This window comes from Electrona antarctica (assembly GCF_951216825.1).
Source record: "Electrona antarctica genome assembly, chromosome: 7".
Classification (NCBI taxonomy): Eukaryota; Metazoa; Chordata; class Actinopteri; order Myctophiformes; family Myctophidae; genus Electrona; species Electrona antarctica.
The window spans coordinates 26,349,963-26,369,784 of NC_136812.1; the positions used below are offsets into that span (position 1 = coordinate 26,349,963).

Genomic DNA, 19,822 nt, shown 5'->3' on the forward strand with positions numbered 1-19,822 from the left:
CCTGCCTACTCCCGCACTGCATGTACGCACACATATAAATGCATGTGCACGCACGCACGCACGCACACACACACACACACACACACACACACACACACACACACACACACACACACACACACACACACACACACACACACACACACACACACACACACACACACACACACACACACACAGATTCATTATGAATTATTTACTACCTTGAATGAAGGTATCAATGAATGAATTTGACAGGCCCCATGCAGTCATTTACCTGCAGTGGGTGACAATAGGTCCACTGAAGAAGTTGTTGAAGGAGTTGACCCGCCGCCTGAGTTTCAGGAGGAGGCTGGGCTCTCCTGGCACGCCGTGGTCTGGCCAGCTGATGAACTGGATATGGGTCACCTCCCTCTCGGAGCTTCTGTCATTCTTCTGTGAATGCACATACAGTACATCATGCATTACATCAACACGTGTACACAGATGAACCACTTATGCCCAATAATATCCTCCACTATTCATGACGAATAGCTGATTTGCAAGCGCTCAATGCTTCGCATTGTTACACGTGAGCTATTTTTGAAAAAAATGTTTTGAATATTTTGGGTAACTTTAACCTGAAATGACATGCCCAACATAGGGACGCCAGATTGAATGTTAAGAGAAACACACACACACACACACACACACACACACACACACACACACACACACACACACACACACACACACACACACACACACACACACACACACACACACACACACACACACAGTACACAAAACTCTATAACACTTGTCTTGGTGTCTTTGGATCTTTGAGCTCAATGTAACATAAACTCACATTAGTCAGGCTGAGTCTGCGAATGATGTAATCAGGACAGTGGTCTTCTCCTTTCAGCTTGACTATAAACTCTTCATAGACCTCGGTCTTTTGATCTGGGGATGGCCAGTACTGGGCACACTTAATCTGTCAATACAGCAGATTAATCGTTAATTTCATAATAATTATTCACTTGAAATGATCACTTTGTGATGGAAGCATGACATTTGGCACAAATCCCTAAGAGCCACTCTTATGGAAGAAGGCGCTAGCCAATCAAAAAACAAAAATGGCGTCCATTTCTTCAAAATGGCTGCCACTTTAGAGGAGCAGATATAATCTTATATGTTTACAATCTTTCAGGTTGTGATACAAGAATGATATTTGGCACAAATACCCTTCAAGGTCAACTCAAGAAAAAAATATAATCTGGAAAGTAACTGACTTAATTACATAATGTTATGTAGTCATAATGTGGCAAATATTCAGAACATGCACTTTTGCAAACCTCTGTCATTATAAAATAATTAATAAAAATGCATTATCTGTATACAGTAATAATGTGTTCAAATATCAGCAGGATGGCCATAGGAATGAGAGTGCTTGTACCTCCAAAACATCCATGTATTCTAATAAGTTACCTGATTCTGAAAAATGCTCAAAGGTCAGCAAAGAAGGTCATATCAAATGTCATAATGCCTAATAAACATTGTCATATTCACACTGGAGGTGTTCGGAAAACAAACCAAAAAAAGTTGGGCTTTTCCTGGCAACTTAAAAAATTGCAATGAATGTATGCAACGGTTTATGTTCAGATGATGATGGTGTAGTTATGAGTGATTGGATAAAGCGTGGTTCCAACCTTATTTCCCTCAATACAACGAGTCACCATGACGATCACAGAAGACTGTTGCTCCCACATCATTCGCCAGAAGTCGCTCACAGTTTCCTTCATGGGGCCTGTTGAATCATTTGGTCGTATTGGTCCTATGGGTCCATGTGTCCACACATTTACCATTAACCCATGATTAAAGGGATAGTTCACCAAAACATTGCTTATTTTCTATCAATTAACGACCCCATGAACTCATGAAGCCTTGAATTCATGGAGATGTTTTTTTGTTTTTGTCGCATTCCTAAGCCAATAATAAGGAGACTCTTTGTGCAGTTGTTTTTCTGCAGAAGAATCATTATGGAATGATGCTTTACCTTGAGCTGCAATGTACTTCTTATCCTCCTTGAATCCCTGTAGTAAAAGAAAAAATCACACCTGTGTGAATTGAGTGGTGCAGTGACGTCACACACTAACCATAGCAACCATGCTCATCTGTACGTGGGGCCACGTACAGGTACACACATACACAGGTACACGGGTACGGACACGGGTACAGACAAAGCTGGTTATTGGAGTGGTTTGCACCACTCAAAAACTACTTTATATTAAGGTCAATTCTATAATGCGTTATAACCACATTTATATCATGCATTATGAAAGTTGTTATAAATGTTTATATTTAGCCTATGCATAACAACTTATAACAAGGTTTATGAATTATTATAACTTGCTGGTCATAATGCATTATAAATTCAGTGGAACTGTCACAGTCTCTGGCTGTGTCCTTGTGTTTGTCTTTAGCCAAATTCCAATACCCAAAATCTCGGCCACTCGCTCACTCCCTCACGGTCACTCCAGCTTGACCCGGAAATGGTTAACGTCCCAATTGTTAATGTGCTTCTTGGAGGAGGCGAGTGGGCTCTCCATGAGCGCATACAGCGAGTGTAAATCAAGTGCAGGCTCGATGGGTTTTTTTTGTCTCCTCGCGGAAGACTTCCGCATCACATTTTTTTCCTTCTCCCGTGACGTATAAATCCTCCTCCTCCACATGTGGCACACAAACACTGCTTGAAACAGATCTACAAGCTCCACACTCCATTGTTTAAATAAACACCCTTGGACTTTGACATTGTGTTGTTTCTGCATTTGGGTCCCTCAGTTGAACTATAATTCTGACAGGAACAGCACATCATAACTACCAGGTAACACTTTACTATATAGGTTGTGTCTATAATACATACTACCAGTAAATTGTGACCGCAGGCCGCATTTACTATGAAAACGTGCATTTCCCGTCAGTTCGTTTGTCCGTCACCCCCAAGCACCCCCAACCCCCAAAATGCGGCCTGCGGCCTCATGACATCACGTGACATGTCATCAATATTAAGCCCATATGGGAATGCCCATATATGGAGATCCCTGATGTCATCAATATTGGCCAGCAACTCTACATCTGACCTCAAACCTCAAACCCTTAGATCGGATGCGTGCCCGCGACCTCGCCCTTTAGGACGAGGTTGTGTGCAGGTCAGGCATCTTACTGGTACGGCACAGTTGAGAAGCAGGAGTTAAACTATTAATCTGGTGTCAGTGAGGTCAGATGTAGAGTTGCTGGCAGGCTCCATATATGCAGATCTAGTATGTCAAACCATGTATGGCTATCCAGGGTTTGATGAGGTCAGTGTTGTGATCTTCATATATGGAGATCCAGGTGATGATAGTCAGCCAATAAGGCCATATATTGACATTCCCATATATTTCTCCTGTTTTTCATTGACCAAACAATGCACAATGAAAAACAGGTATGGCCAGGGTTCATGGCCATCTATAGCGTGTCTTGTATGTAGAGGGTTTGATGATGTCAGAACGACATCGTCGTGATCTTCATATATGGAGACGGCCATATATGGAGCGTGTCACGAGGCGTGATGGACTGACCATATATGGAGGCGTGAGTGATGGAGCGACGGGTGGGTTTTGCAGGTTTTCATAGTAACAATACTGTATGTACATAATTATTGTACTATGCATGCATTTTAACTTTTCTTTTAAATTATTCTTACATCAATGAAGCTGGCGTTGATGTAGTCGCATCCTGCAGTCCCATCTCCTGTTGCTAGCTGAACACGGTTGTAATCATCTGAGACAACAAAGAAAGAAATATGACAGTCTGTCACCCTCTGAAGTTACCTACATGATTGTGTGTGTGTGTGTGTGTGTGTGTGTGTGTGTGTGTGTGTGTGTGTGTGTGTGTGTGTATGTGTGTGTGTGTGTGTGTGTGTGTGTGTGTGTGTGTGTGTGTGTGTGTGCGCGCGCGTGCGCGTGCGCATGTGTGTAATGTTGTATATGAGTGAGCTGAGCTACCTACCTCAGTGTTTCCCAAACTTTTTAGCTTGTAGATCAGCTATTTTCACTAAACATTTGTTTTCTAATTTATGGAATGTGTTAGATTTTTATTTTTATTTCTTCATGAAATTATTGAAAATCATTATTGTTTTTAATTCATGAAATTCATTTTTTTGGTTTTTGAAATAATAATAATAATAATAATAGTAATAATAAATACAAACAAAATGTAGGAGACACAAAATAAAGAGACCCATAAAATTGGGTCCAGACCCAATGTTTGGGAACCAGTCCTCTACTGTAGCTACTGTATAAAGCTACTGAGCCAGAGTAGATCTGCAGCAAACTGTTGGATACTCACATGGCAGAATGTCCACATAGCGGTTCTTGCCTGCATTACAGGGCTTCTTGGCCTCTTTTGATGTGAACCTGGTAAAGCACCTGGGGATGCTCTGAAAATAAATAATGGCTTTGTGAGTGGCACGTACTGTACACAGCAACATGGGGAACATTGTAGCACTTTCACTAAAGATAGGCTAAAGCTCAAGTTGATAAGAGAGATGTGAATGCTTATTATATTATTATATGCCACTCTCTGCACTGAATTAACCTACTGTGAGCCCAGTGGCAGTGCTGTAAAGTAACTTTTACTACATTTATAGTACTTTTACTTCGACTCCACTACATCTCAGAGGCAAATATTGCACTTTTACTTCACTACAATTATTTCAAAACTTTTAGATCGGCTATTTTCAAAAGATTATTTTGAAAACTTGTGAAATGCGACATTCTGCATAACGAGTACTTTTACTCCTGGTAAAAACTGGAAGCGACGATGGAAGGCTCGTCTGAGGACTACCTAGAGAGAAAATCCCCAGTGGGAATGAAATAAAAGCCAGAAACTCACCTGAAACTCATCTAAGAACATCCTCCCCTCGTCAGCGTTCTTCCTCTTGTAGGTATCCAGCAGGAAGTCTGCTGCGATTGGCTCAACGGTCTTTAGGTAGTCCTCCTCGTCTATGAAACCAACCCGGCCAGTCAATGAGAAACAAGTATTTCAAACAGGTGAAGGTGCATTTTGCATTTCAGAGACGAGTTGACTGGGTCAATCTGGATTGCTTAAAACTGTAATCCATACTGTAATCAATTATTACTAGTCATGTGAATTATTCGATTACTTTGATACTTTCAACACTATGCAGACTAACATTTCATATTCAGAGTTAGTGTCGAAGTGTACTTGAGCAAGACTCGGAACCCCTAATTGCTCCCGATGTGAAGTTTGGCGCATTGCATGGTTTTCTCTGCCATCGTTGTGTTAATGTGTGTGTGGATGGGTGAACGTAATGCACAATCTATGTAAAGCGCCTTGGATAAAGGCGCTATATAAATGCACCTTTTACCAATTACCATATATGTTGTGTGAGCCTATATCGCACATCAACTGATAAACAAATCTATATTCCCTTGAAACAATCTGCTTCCTCAAATATGTGTGATTCCAATATCCAATTTCTTGTTATCATATATATTTTTTTATTTTTTGGCTTTTTGCCTTTATTGATAGTTAGAAGTGAAGATAGACAGGAAAGAGGGAGAGAGAGAAGGGGAGAGACACGCAGCAAAGGTTGTCATGAACGGGACTCAAACACACGACACGCTGTCAGGCCGGAGCCTATATGTGACATGCGCCTGGACCACTAGACCAGCGGGCGCCCGTTATCAGTTTATTGTGATCTTGTTATGTATATTATGAATGATCACCCCAATACATCCAGATACCAGAACTAATGTCTGAAGCTAGTACTGGATGTAATTTTTGTGCAGGGACCTCTACTGTACAGGCAATTAGAAAACGTCTCTGTACTTACTTGATTGTGGAATAAGTCCCATACCTTCATCATTGGGGTCACTGTGGAGAGAACAGCACATTTTTAATTCACAGGACTCCCATTTTCAGAGTAAGGAATACAACAGTGGTCAGGCACCACAATATCTAAAAGAACTCATCGATCTCTACAATCCTAATAGAACACCAGTGTGTTCACAGTATGCAAAAATGCTTACTGTCCCAGAAATATCAAAAGTTACAATAGGACGCAGGGCGTTTAAGTCAAAGGCACATCAGCTGTGGAACCCTCTCCCGGCTTCGGTCCGTGGGGCTGACACGCTCTGCACATTTAATACTAGATTAAAAACCTTTCTCTACGACAAAGCCTATAGCTAGACTTGTCTTCAGTACTCGGTCACCCAACAAAGTAAAAAGGGTGAGAACTGAGTAAGGGGAACCATCCACCAAACCCCACACCTTTGTTGTGCGTCTGCTAAATGCCTAAATTGTACATTGTTTGTGTGGGTTTGTCTCCCAGTAGTGCTTGTAATAAACACTGTATAGGCTCCAGTAAGGCCTGCTACTAACTCAACATACGGGGAGCCACTCCCCGGAGTCTCTTTTCGTCTTCCACTTCGCAGTTCCGTGGACCTCTAATATGAACCCCCAACTGCCGAGTGTGACCGTGGACCAGGCCTCTTCATAGAGCCCACCAGAAGTGTGACCGTGGACCAGGCCTCTTCATAGAGCCCACCAGAAGTGTGACCGTGGACCAGGCCTCTTCATAGAGCCCACCAGAAGTGTGACCATGGACCAGGCCTCTTCATAGAGCCCACCAGAAGTGTGACCGTGGACCAGGCCTCTTCATAGAGCCCATCAGAAGTGTGACCGTGGACCAGGCCTCTTCATAGAGCCCACCAGAAGTGTGACCATGGACCAGGCCTCTTCATAGAGCCCACCAGAAGTGTGACCGTGGACCAGGCCTCTTCATAGAGCCCACCAGAAGTGTGACCGTGGACCAGGCCTCTTCATAGAGCCCACCAGAAGTGTGACCGTGGACCAGGCCTCTTCATAGAGCCCACCAGAAGTGTGACCGTGGACCAGGCCTCTTCATAGAGCCCACCAGAAGTGTGACCGTGGACCCGGCCTTTTCTGCTTTATATGTAAAGTGTCTTGAGACAACTTGTTGTGATTTGACACTTAAAATTTAATTGAATTGAAAAAAACAACAACAAAAAAAACAGTGGGATTCGTTAAAGCCTACATAGCCTACAGAATAAAATGACCTTTGACAGGTGGACTGCAGAATGCAATTCATTATCAATAATCTTTATACAGCAGGAAATAGTAACTGACAACACAATGATTCTGGATTCTATGATTTCAACACCCAATGTTCCATCAGGTAACATGGGAGTCAGACTGGTAAGACACTTAAACCGCCAAGAAAAGCTTAGGACCTGAGTTTTAACTGTACTTTGGAGTGCTCTTGTCCGTCTACATGAATGTCTTCGCCAAACATAGCTGATTTACAAACTCGCGGCGCATTTGTGAGCTTGTAGATCGGCTATTTTTGGCAAATGTTCCGTCCAGGTTAGGGATGTTACTTGGGGTATTAAAGAATACTTACTAGGCATTCCTGTACCGCAGAATGTAGATCTTGTAGACAACAAAGAGCAGGGCCACAGATGTAAGGATGATAAGGGATACCAGGAATACGATGAGAGCATTCTCATTGTCTATAAATTCACACAAGAAATGGAATAAAGCATACAAGAGGTTGTTATTCTAGCCCCAATATACATTACATACAGTATAACAACAATTAAAGATCTAAGCAGGCAGCATTATAGATCACTTATCTCAGAATTATGTTTTAAAATGTTTAAAATGTTGCAATGGGAGAAATGTGACATTTATGTTATGAAAAACATGCATTTGGAAAGTGAAACACATACACCGTGTTTTAATGCTCTTCGTCGTTTTGGCGGCGCTTTCATATTCTCCATTGTCAAGAAACACCTGGGAAAAAAATTGACACCCCTTTATCTGGAATCATGAAAGGTGAGGAAGAACTGAAGCATGTCATTGTCAAAGCTGAACAAAGCATGTGAAACAAAACAGCAATAATGCATACCTTCACTGTGTAGGTTGTTAAGTAGCTCAAATCCGTGAAGTCAAAATGACAGTTTGGACCATGGTTCTCTTTCTCATCCTCCAGCTGCTGTCCTCTATAAAGTTCCGCTTTAACTTTGCTGAGATGCTGACATCCATTCATATCCTCCTTTGTAACCGTACAGTTTACTTTAATTGCATTATTGGCGGTACAGTTCAATGTCAGATTCCGAGGAGTAGAAGGTGCTGTGAGATATGATGAGAACATTTACAAAAGGGTAAGGTAAAACTTTCTTTACATTTTCTTTTAGATGGTACTCTGTGTTTAACCACATTCTACTTCTAATGTAACTATAATAATAACAGGTTGAACACAAAATACTGTATTTGTACATTTGTATGTGTTGTGGGTATCTAATAATAATATTATAATATATAATAATATACTGTACACATGATAAATACTTAAATCCCGTTTTGTTTCTCATAGCCACTGTATATATATATATATAATATATATGTATATATTATAAATATGATAATAATTGGTCACTTACTTCCTGAAGGTGTTTTAATGGGGGTCCCTGACATATTCCTGAAGTCCTTTTTATTTTTGTAGGTGCCTTTTACTAACCAAATATATTCAGTGCATGGCTTCAAACCGAAACATTCACATTTCTCAGACGTTGCTTTTCCATTATGATGGATTGGATGATGGTTGGATGGATAGTTTTTTGTGCTGTTACAATGGCAGGTGTATATGAGAGACTGACTGAAGTCTCCACATTTGGTTCTGTTGAAGTCGAAGTTGAAGTCGATCTTAATGGAGTCGTTTGTTGGAGTTACCTTCCCATGATTGATTTTACCCTCTGTTGGACACAATATCACACATTATATGTCAAGATGAGCTGAGCATTATTAATTCATGGGACGTCATGATCAGTGGTGGCAAGTAACCAAGTACATTTACTTAAGTACTGTACTTTTACTGTACTACAATTTTGAGATATTTGTACTTCCGATTTCCAATACATTTACTTCTAGTCCACAGACTACATCTCAGATCCAAATATTGTACATTTACTCCACTATATTTATTTGAAAACCTTACTACTTACTTTGTAGATTTTTTTTTTTAAATGTTTTTTTTTTGTGGCTTTCGCCTTTATTTTATATTTTTATGGAGGGACAGACAGTAGGCTGACAGGAAATGGGGAGAGAGATGGGGGGAAGACATGCAGTAAAGGCCGCCGGGATTGGGAGTCGAACCCGCGGCACACTGCCAGACTGGATTACCAGCCAAGGTGCCTGGACCACTAAGCCATGGCCCAGGCCTACTTTGTAGATTTTGATAATTATTACAAAACATACATTAACCATTTCAGCCCTATACATTTCGGCCATTTGAAATTAGCCGATCAACAAACTCACAATGCGTCACATCGGCCTTGTGAAAACCTTTTTTGAGTACTTTTCCCACCACTGGCCATGATAAGAGAGGATATTAATGGTGCATTTATATAGCGCCTTTATCCAAGGCACTTTACATAGATTGTGCATCAATTCACACACACATTCATACACCGATAGCGGCAGAAACCATGCAAGGCACCAACCAGCACATCAGGAGCAATTAGGGGTTCAGTGTCTTGCTCAAGGGCACTTCGACACTAACTCTGGGGGAGCCCGGGTTCGAGCTGGCAATTATACAATTATACTCATTATACAAGGAAAAATCATTACCAACTCACCGCAATCAATTTTGACTTTTTGATCTGGCTTTTTGATGGTAATGTTGCCGTACTTGATTATAGCATCACAATTGTAATCTGTGTAGGCCTCCAGCTCGGTCAATGTCTTGGTTTCCTGTTTTGTTTTTTGATCTGAGGGACAAAAACACATGTCACAGTTAGAAATTCTCCACTTAATGCATGTGTAAATAATTATGAGCAAGGACAATACTGTATTCATTCAGTCACTTCAAAGAAGTGTCCCTTCAGTCATGTTTTACATGTGAAACATTTTTAAGAAGATTGTCTGTTTGTTTGTTTGTTTGTTTGTTTGTTTTACTTACCCTGACAATTTAAACCAATGGTGTGATTATCAGTACAATGTGATGGTTTGTTCTGCCATTCTGGCATTTTGGCAGGAAGTCCATCAGGAAGTGTCAGATTGATTTCTCCTTTGAAAGAGTCTAAGAAATCATCTGTTGAAAATATTAGAACACATGTGATGATATACTGTATATTGGACCACCCAACCACCGCACGCACGCACGCACGCACGCACGCACGCACGCACGCACGCACGCACGCACGCACGCACGCACGCACGCACGCACGCACGCACGCACGCACGCACGCACGCACGCACGCACGCACGCACGCACGCACGCACGCACACACACACACACACACACACACACACACACACACACACACACACACACACACACACACACACACACACACACACACACACACACACACACACACACACACACACACACACACACACACACACACACACACACAATTATAAGATATTGACATAACCATGCATACTGTACCTGTATTTTGCTTTACGCTGAAGCTAGAGTTTGTACAGTTTCCTGAACGAAAGTGTGTAGTCAATGAACAAAGCTGTTGGTACTTGAGCTTTTTACAGAACGCTGACGGATACTCCATGCTTCCGTAGCATGGCTGGGCATCAAGGCCTTGCTCACTCAAATCCCAATCACTCAAATAGCAAACACTTTCAGAAGAACTGCATTTGACTGGTTCGATGTCGCCTTTCTCTGAGAAATATTTTTGACAACAAAAACATGTAAGTGAGCTTGTAGATCAGCTATACTTGCATTTCATGTGTGTGTGACACTACAGTATGACGAAATAGGACACAATTTATTAAAAAACTAAAAGTTACAATATGGATATACAATAATATACTGCATTTTGTGTATAATGCGTGTGTGTGTGTGTGTGTGTGTGTGTGTGTGTGTGTGTGTGTGTGTGTGTGTGTGTGTGTGTGTGTGTGTGTGTGTGTGTGTGTGTGTGTGTGTGTGTGTGTGTGTGTTTTCAACATACCCATAACACCTGTATAGGTAGAATTCTGTCCATTGTGATAACAACTGTGTGTATCGTTTTCATGAACAATAGTCACAACAGAATCATACATGGTACAAGGCTTCAGGCCTGTAAAACTTGCATTGGAATTGAATGGGCGGTCGTTGGATTCAGGCTGAGGTGTGGTGAGGTTAGAATCAGCTCTAGTCAGTGAGCAGTTACGACTGATACGACTGATGTTAGCTTCAGTCAGAGTGACAGTGCAGTCACCACTGATGTTGCTATCGATGTTGATCCGAAAGCCAAACCTCTCAGCTTGAAGTGTGTATGAACCTGCCCCAAAACAAAGTGCACACATAGCATAGCAGTGAGAATTATTATGTAGATGAATGTTAACCACCACTATTTCAACATCAGAGTCAGACCTAGCCTGGAAAACAGATGAATCTGCCACAGAAAATAAATGAAAACCCTGGTTTGAATAACATTTCGCTCACCCCAGTGTTGTGGGTGACCAATCTGATTCAAAGTGAGACTTTTTTGCTGTGACGTTGGAATCTTCCACACCGAAGTTCCAGGCTAATATCTATGCTGTGATATTAGTCTGGCCATGCCAGGCTAAGTCAGACCCATTGGTTGGTGTAATCTATTCTGTACGCCTTCATTAATTAGGACAGGAGATAATAATAATACTAATAATACCACCAGTATGAAATATAAGCAGGCTACACATTCACAGCTCATAGGCTCATCATGAACAGAAGTGAATTAAAACATTGATACTCACATTGGGATGTAGTTGTACCTATAATGTAGAGCAAAGATAAAAATATTTATTAGAACACAAAGACAGTGTAATGTTGCAAAGCAGTACAAGTTCAACCTGTGTTGATTTCATCGACTAAAACTATGACAAAAACTGTTTGTCGAATGCCTTTATTCACTGATGAAAACTAAATAAAAACTAAGCTATGATGATTAAAACTAAGACTAGACATATTTACAATTACATAATTACAATTACAAATAAAAACTAGACTAAAATGTTAGGGAGGGACTAGTGGAGAAGAGATCCATTCATTTTATGTTTGGTTGCGCTCAGGTGTTGCACTCTGAAAATTGGAGATCTACAAGCTTGTAGATCGGCTAATTTCAGCATGCAACCAAGTGTAAAACCAGGCATTACAACACCGTCAAGGCCTTCCAAAATAGATTTTCGCAGACAAAATAAACTGTAGATTTAGTCACCTAAAGTCTTATGATATTTAGTTAACTAAAACTAGTCTAAAACTAAAACATTTCAGATGACTAAAATATGACAAAAAATAAAAAATAAACACAAAATTGTTGTCAAAATCAACACTGCTCTGATGATGACGGATGACATTCTAACATTATGCTAACAACATGTCATACATAGACTTGGTACACTAGAATAGCAATGCAGACATTTAAATGCATAGATCGAATTCGACACAAATAAGTCACCACGTTTGAATACATTACCACGGGTTGTTGTGTTGGTTGCAGGTAAGGTGTCATTTGGGTCAGTGGAATTTGGACTGGTGCTTTGCAATGCATCTGCATCTGCATTGAAAGATTAAAAATGGAGCTCAGAACAAACATGGATAAAAAGATGCATGCATGAGTCATTTCACAACAGTTGCTGGAAGCAAGTGCATAAAGACGTACATGGAACACAAACCAGGCATATATCTCTGCCTGGTCTGTGTTTACAATTACAAAGAACTGTAACTTACCAGTCGTAGTGTTGTTCGCACCTAGAATTATAAAAGAAAAACACATTACTTTCACATTCAGACATCGAATCAAGTCACAAAGCAGTAAACGATTCTGTTAAACATTACGTATGATTATTATTTTTTTTGTTTGTTTGTTTATTTGTTTGTTTGTTTATCTATCTACCAACCACATTAGTGCCGGTGTCCCTATTTTGGGCACGCCTTTCTAAGTGAAAATTAGGCCTATAAAAGGTATCGGCGGGACACCGTCGTACGACAAGGTATGGAGCAGGTAGTGGTTAATTTCTTCGTTTGAGTAAAGAGCAGTATAAGATGTCCACTTCCCCTCAGCTCTGTTGACGAGAGTGTCAGCGAGCTGCCAGAGGAAAGGGTGTTGCCACAAGCGATGATTCTCAGCAGAACTTCTCTATAACTTCTGTACTTTGGTATGCTATAACCTGGTTGCCATGGCGATGCGGTGGATAGCATGAGCTCTCGCTATTTCAGAAGCCTAACCACAGTTTCCTGTCTTGCAATGAGAGTTCTCACCAAGCATACAAAATATATTTGGTTTCAGTTTGCCCAAACCTATGTTTAAATGTACATCTTATTTTTGGGATAAGGTAGATCATTTTGATCTGACTGAATTCTTTAATATTTTCAAGCAAACACAGCCAGCAATAGCATGCTAATTTCTCTCGTGATGCCTTTTGTAGAGTGAGAATTGCTGTACGGTGTGTTTCGAGTTGAGGCCAAGTTATACTTTAGTACATTGGTAATTATTAAACATAAATATGAAACATCCTCAGTGTTCATTTATGTGTGTTGTTTGTAGCTGCTGCCACTGAAAAAACTCCTAAACTGGACCTAGCTGCAAAGCTTCTCCTAAACTGGACCTAGCTGCAAAGCTTCTGTGCCATTTTAGATTTTTGCATTGGCAGATAAAAATAGCAATAGCTTCTACATCTGCTAGAAAGTGTGAGAAGGCATTTGTAGAATCGGCCTCAGGTCTTACTGGGATAATACAGGAAAATAAAATGGCTGATGATGATGAGTGACAGTGAGACAGTGAGAACATGGCTGGTGCAGCAACGAGAGCCAGGATGTGGTTTTTGCCCTTGCTTGCACAGAGGAAGATAGAAGATGCTCTCTGCAAATCGCATTGCCCTCCGACACTTCTAACACACTATAGTGTATACAGTACTGTAGAACAGATGTTTAGGTTAATGAGGGACAGATTGAATTATACCAGTTATAGGTTGGAACGTATCACTTTATCCTATGACTGCTCCAAAGAACAGAAACTTTAACTCGAAACAGTAATTTACATTTAAATTGTCTTGTTTCATACGTTTTGAAACATACTGTATCTTTCTTTCATTCTTTTAAGATTTTTTGGGCGTTTTGATAACATAGTATACTGTGATACTCACAGGCACTACACCACAGGTTGCCCCACTGATAGCCCCACACACATGCAGTATAATATATCACACGCACGCACGCACGCACGCACGCACGCACGCACGCACGCACGCACGCACGCACGCACGCACGCACGCACGCACGCACACACACACACACACACACACACACACACACACACACACACACACACACACACACACACACACACACACACACACACACACACACACACACAAAAACACACACACACACACACACACACACACACACACACACACAGACACACAGACACACACACACACACACACACACCTGTATACGTTTCACAGCTACAGTAGATCAGATCTTTCAGACACTGTTACTTCATTTTAAGCCCCAAGCTTCCCCTTTATGATGAATTCTCAAGTCACTGCCTTGTGTTCCAGCTCAGTCTCAGTGTGTTGGAACACGGAAGTGGTCAAAGAGCTGTGTGACACCGCTCAGTTGCCTCCAGCCTCTGAATGTGAATAGTGTATGTACATAATATGTCAGTACATAAACAATTACGTTTCTCTCACAGGCCTACTTCAAGGAAAGCAGAACAAGGAAGCATGAACATGTTTTCCCCCAAAGTTTATTCTTAAACACCTTTATTTATTCCTTATTCTAAACTTACACTGTAGTCAAGCTTTTGGTAATGCACTCATTCTCATTTGTAATTAATTTGTTTTTCAAATAGACTCAGTTTATGGAAATGATATATAACTTACAAATAATAAACCAACTACGGGGATGTAAAAATAATGGTACAGTGAGGACATTGGGACAGCGTTTGTGGCATTGTTCCATTTCGATTCCCCCTTTTTGCAGACAGAAAAACTACTAAGCTACTGACCATGTTGACTTTACAGTGACAGCTGACACCTTTACTGTCCCTTGATTGAGAGAGGGATGGTGGTGGTGGTGCACTAGCAAGGTGCACGAAAAGTCATAAGAAAACTAATGTATTTTGCAAAAAAAACGTCTGGAAGACCCCCAATGAAGTGGAGGTGCCCATCGGTCCGACATAAGGTTAGGGTTGAGGTCAGCTTTAGGCATAGTTAGGGTTAGGAATATAAACGTAGTTATAATGCGCGTCGCCGGACCAATGGTACTTCGAAAAAAAGGACCGACCGTCGGACACGTCATTATGACTCAGACATAACCATGAACAAAGCAAATACGCCTATATATATAGGCAGGACCACCGCCACGTCACTATGACTCAGACATAACCATAAACAAACAAGATACGGCCTTATATAGTCAAATATAAAGAGAACTGGTTGTCCAGAGCCTATCTGACCGCTATATGGGGATGCCAATATATGGGCATTTACAAATAATACATCGGAATAAACAGGACTGGACAAATAGGCATAAATGTGACACAGGTAGACAGACACAGATCGCATGGGGGACGGGTAAAACGGGAACTTTGACAAAGCCCCTGACAATATAACTCAGATATATCGGTTGGATTGGCGGTGCGACGTAGGTGTAGCGGCCCCAACCTCTAGTTTTGAAAATGGACCCATATGGGATCTTTCTCATGAGTGAGAACTTGTGAGGTTATACCCCGAAAGACAGACAGACAGACAGACACACACACACACACACACACACACACACACACACACACACACACACACACACACACACACACACACACACACACACACTTCAATAAAGTTGTATACGAAGCAACCTTTGTCTGAATAAAGGTTTGAGACCCAAACATGGTTCCAGGTGCCTTTACTCTGGAGCTAAATTAAAAGCTTATTCTGTATCATTGGTCTTATCCTATCTGCCTACTAGCCAGTAGTTCAGTACAGTAGTGTATCATTGGTCTTATCCTATCTGCCTACTAGCCAGTAGTTCAGTACAGTAGTGTATCATTGGTCTTATCCTATCTGCCTACTAGCCAGTAGTTCAGTACAGTAGTGTATCATTGGTCTTATCCTATCTGCCTACTAGCCAGTAGTTCAGTACAGTAGTGGAATTAAGTCAGGATCAAAACACATCTTTTGCATTAACCTGAAGGATTAAATACTGAATGCAGAATTTGTTTGTATTTTTATTTGACAAATAAAACCATGATAAAGAAATAAATATATGTATATTTATCAATTACATGTTGCGACAAAAAAGAAAGAAAGAAATGAAACACTCAGATGCTTATGTTCTGCCTCATAATAAATGTTTTATCACCGACCATCTACAAACTACAAAAGTTCTCCAAGTGAATATGTTTGTTTTGAAAGTGCATCATTGAGGTGTTTACATGAGCATTTTTATTCAGAATGAGCAAGTCATTCTGAATACAATCTGAATACAATATCTGTCCATGTAATGTTGTCTTACATCACATCATCTTTTTGGTATGGTTTCCTTCAACCTTCATAGATCAATTCACCACGTCACAATTTTTCTATTTTTTACCAACATTTCATAAACAACCATACTTAGTTAAATCCTCAGTGTTAATGTATCTATCATGTTAAATTAACATAGTGAGCAGGTCCATTGACTGTCCCCTACTGTACTTCAGTGTAGATAAAGCCAAAACACCATCCCATGGTTACTCACCAATCCCATTAGCTGAACCAGTCAACACGGCCAGGAGCAGCACGATCTTCAGTCCGTAGAGTCCCACCATCATGTCCAGGAGTTAGGGTGTATGCGGCCAATAAGACACCATGCATGCAAGTGGGGTCACCCACCAAACCGTACGATACACAGCTCCAAGAGAAAAGTCTAAATGGAGTATAAACTTCTACTTTTGTTTTAAAGCTATACGTACGTTCTCTGTCTGGCCTTATCGGTGGACACAGCTTCCTGTACTGCACCATAAACTCTAAACCTCGCCTCTGCTTTCAAATCATGCTAGTCAGAGTGATGTCACACTGAAGAGTCTTCCTCTACCTTAACTTTTTTCATCCAGGAAGTTTCATTTCAACAGCTACACCACCAATTACAGGAAGCCGCCTCTCATCTAAAGCATTGTATCTCTTTTCTTCCAGTCTGACTGACACACAATGTTGCCAATGCCATGTACGCCATAATCACTGCTTTGTTCACATTCACAACACCTACCATCTCCTCTAAATATCTATTACTTATACAGTCTCTTTGTTTTTTTTAATTGTTAAATAAATAATCTTTGAACATGGTTTTTAGTTTTAGAAAAGAGTCTATAAAGAAAAGGGGATGACTACTAATCACTTGGCCTGAACTACCATAACAATCTTTAAACTATTTTTAAACTTAACTAGCAAGTTTGCATTTAATCCATACATTTGGTTAAAAGGTGCACAGGCTGGATGAGCCAAGGTTTGAACCAGGGGATGTCAGACAGCAACTCTAATTCCTGTGAATTTGAGTGCGTTACACCACATGACGTAATGAAGTAAATGTCTTTATGTTGGAAATTCAGTTATCAAGATATATTATATCAATTTGAGTACTTAATTTAGACAACATAGTTTAACATTTTGTTTATTTGATTTTTTTTACAAAGGCCGATTGCTCCATAAGTGAAAAAAACAATGTTTAAATTTGCACTGAAATCCACAACAATTGGATACATATACACACATTGATAGGCCTACATACTGTAGTATATGCACGATATAATTCAAAATTCTGTTAAAACAAAATTTTTGAGATACAATTTTTAAATTAGCCACACTGCATCTAGCACATATGAAAACTTGAATTGGACTTTGTTTAGAGCGGATTTGCTATAGATGTTTACAATGTGGCTTCTCACACAGCGTCACAGTAGATGTGAGACACTGTAACTTTTCACTTCCCCTTTCTTCCCATTTAAACAGAATGCACTGTCATATCTTTTTGTACAGTATTATCACCCTTTCTCCCGTTAGAATCAGACACGTTTCTTTGCACAGTATTATTTACAGTGCCATGCTCTCGCTCATTCTTACTTTGCTCTTTGTCTTCCCTTCCTGAAGACAGAAAACTTGCAGGAATTGAGTTTTCTTCTGCCTTCTCCTGTACAATGAAAGACATGCATCTGGATCTTACAGTATATCTCTCCATTCAGTACCGTTGTTTGATCAGCACACTATATCTATCAGCCGAAAAAGAAAAGATATACTGTAGGGATTAAAGAGGACAGAGATGAGAGCGAGGGAATAAGGCAGACCCCATGGTGTGCAGAATCAACATACTGATGTACAGTATATCTGCATGAGGTGGTGACCCGATGACTTGATGAGCTGGAGCTAACCTTGCCTTTCCAGCATATGGGTGTAAGTTACTGCAATCATACTATGTGTATAATATATATCCAATCACGATATAGTCTAGGTAAAATTGTACATTTAAGCATAGCAATATTACAGTAAACAAGACCAAGTGTATACTGCCTGCTAGTAGCCCCTAGTGGCTGTGCTGCTCATTACGCCCAACCAGACCAGTGGTTGATTGTGGTTGATTTATTGATTGATTGATTGAAGTATTTATTAACAGTTTGCAGAATTACAGTACACTTCAAGCACAACTCCATACAAAAACTGTAAACTGTGGGACGACACCATTACACTTGTTGTGGGACGACAGCATTACAATAGGGTCCACTAAACGACGGTTTGAAGCGACTGTCCGTCAGTTCAAACCTCTTTGGTCTGGTTGGGTGTAACGCATGCGTTGTACACTTCGCTCTCACTAGTAGGGAATTTTGGCTTGTGGGTGCAGGGTTGGCGGAAAGGTCATGGGTTCACACAAAGACATGGTACGCAATGGTTAATCCAGGGAGCATGAATGCTCAGCAAATAAATTCATGACAATAATTAGTTAAAGGTAGGGTATGTGATTTTATTTGGTTAAAATAAGTGTTAAAAAGCCTCATTGCTATAGTGTTTGTACAAACTTTGTAGCCTGTTTCCAGCCCATAGACCCCGCTTCTTATAGTGATTTAACATTTTAACAAAAAACCTTTTGTTTTAACCAAAAAATATCACCTACCCTACCTTTAACTCTGGTTTGGTTCTCAGTACAGGGACAGTGGGATGTGTTCATATTAGGGATGTCCAGATACACTTTTTTTCGTGTTAGCCGATACCGATACCAGAGAATAATATTTATAATACAAAACGAAAACATATCTTATTTTGAAGTCCACAGATGGGAATTGTGTTTATAGCTATCTAGCTATATATCTTGTGTTGTGTTTATAGCAGACTCCTCACTCATATGTGCACTTGCAGTTTGGGCAAATCAAAAGCAAACTCCACATGCCCCAACATTTTATTTACCTGCCATAGTGTCAACCGCTTACACCTGTGTCGGATCGGTGGTTAGACTGGCATATCGCCGATACCGATATGACCAAATAAGGGCCGATATCGATACTTTTCCGATACCGATACAGTATCGGGACATCTCTAGTTCATATAGACCTAGATATCATATAGCCACTGTTATGATGCTGGCAGATCTTCATTAAGCATTTTAGAGAGAGAGAGAGAGACTTGAACTCAGTAAATATAGGCTATATATGAGATAGTCTAGTCCTTACCTGTATTTCATATAGGCTAACCCTTTGGAAGAGTCCTAGACCACCAATTACTGATGTTTTGATTACCGATATCTTTTTTATTTTATTTAACCTTA

The 19,822-nt window shown here is 40.5% G+C and overlaps 1 protein-coding gene across 1 annotated transcript in view; it reads right to left on the reverse strand.

The window, feature by feature from the left end:
- Positions 1-16,989, reverse strand: part of LOC306926528 (receptor-type tyrosine-protein phosphatase C-like) — a 23,003-nt gene extending 6,014 nt beyond the window's left edge. Inside the window, 21 exon segments of the mRNA XM_079505879.1 lie at positions 1-16; positions 257-414; positions 827-952; positions 1,668-1,765; positions 2,015-2,051; positions 3,704-3,780; positions 4,348-4,438; positions 4,894-5,003; positions 5,858-5,898; positions 7,448-7,556; positions 7,776-7,839; positions 7,955-8,178; positions 8,490-8,801; positions 9,684-9,815; positions 10,007-10,138; positions 10,502-10,729; positions 11,019-11,330; positions 11,785-11,802; positions 12,504-12,584; positions 12,758-12,778; positions 16,775-16,989. The exon segment at positions 1-16 is cut by the window's left edge and continues 120 nt beyond it. Of these exon segments, the coding sequence (XP_079362005.1) occupies positions 1-16; positions 257-414; positions 827-952; positions 1,668-1,765; positions 2,015-2,051; positions 3,704-3,780; positions 4,348-4,438; positions 4,894-5,003; positions 5,858-5,898; positions 7,448-7,556; positions 7,776-7,839; positions 7,955-8,178; positions 8,490-8,801; positions 9,684-9,815; positions 10,007-10,138; positions 10,502-10,729; positions 11,019-11,330; positions 11,785-11,802; positions 12,504-12,584; positions 12,758-12,778; positions 16,775-16,844 (2,457 nt within the window). The 5' untranslated portion in view covers positions 16,845-16,989.
- Between the last annotated feature and the right edge of the window lie 2,833 nt (positions 16,990-19,822).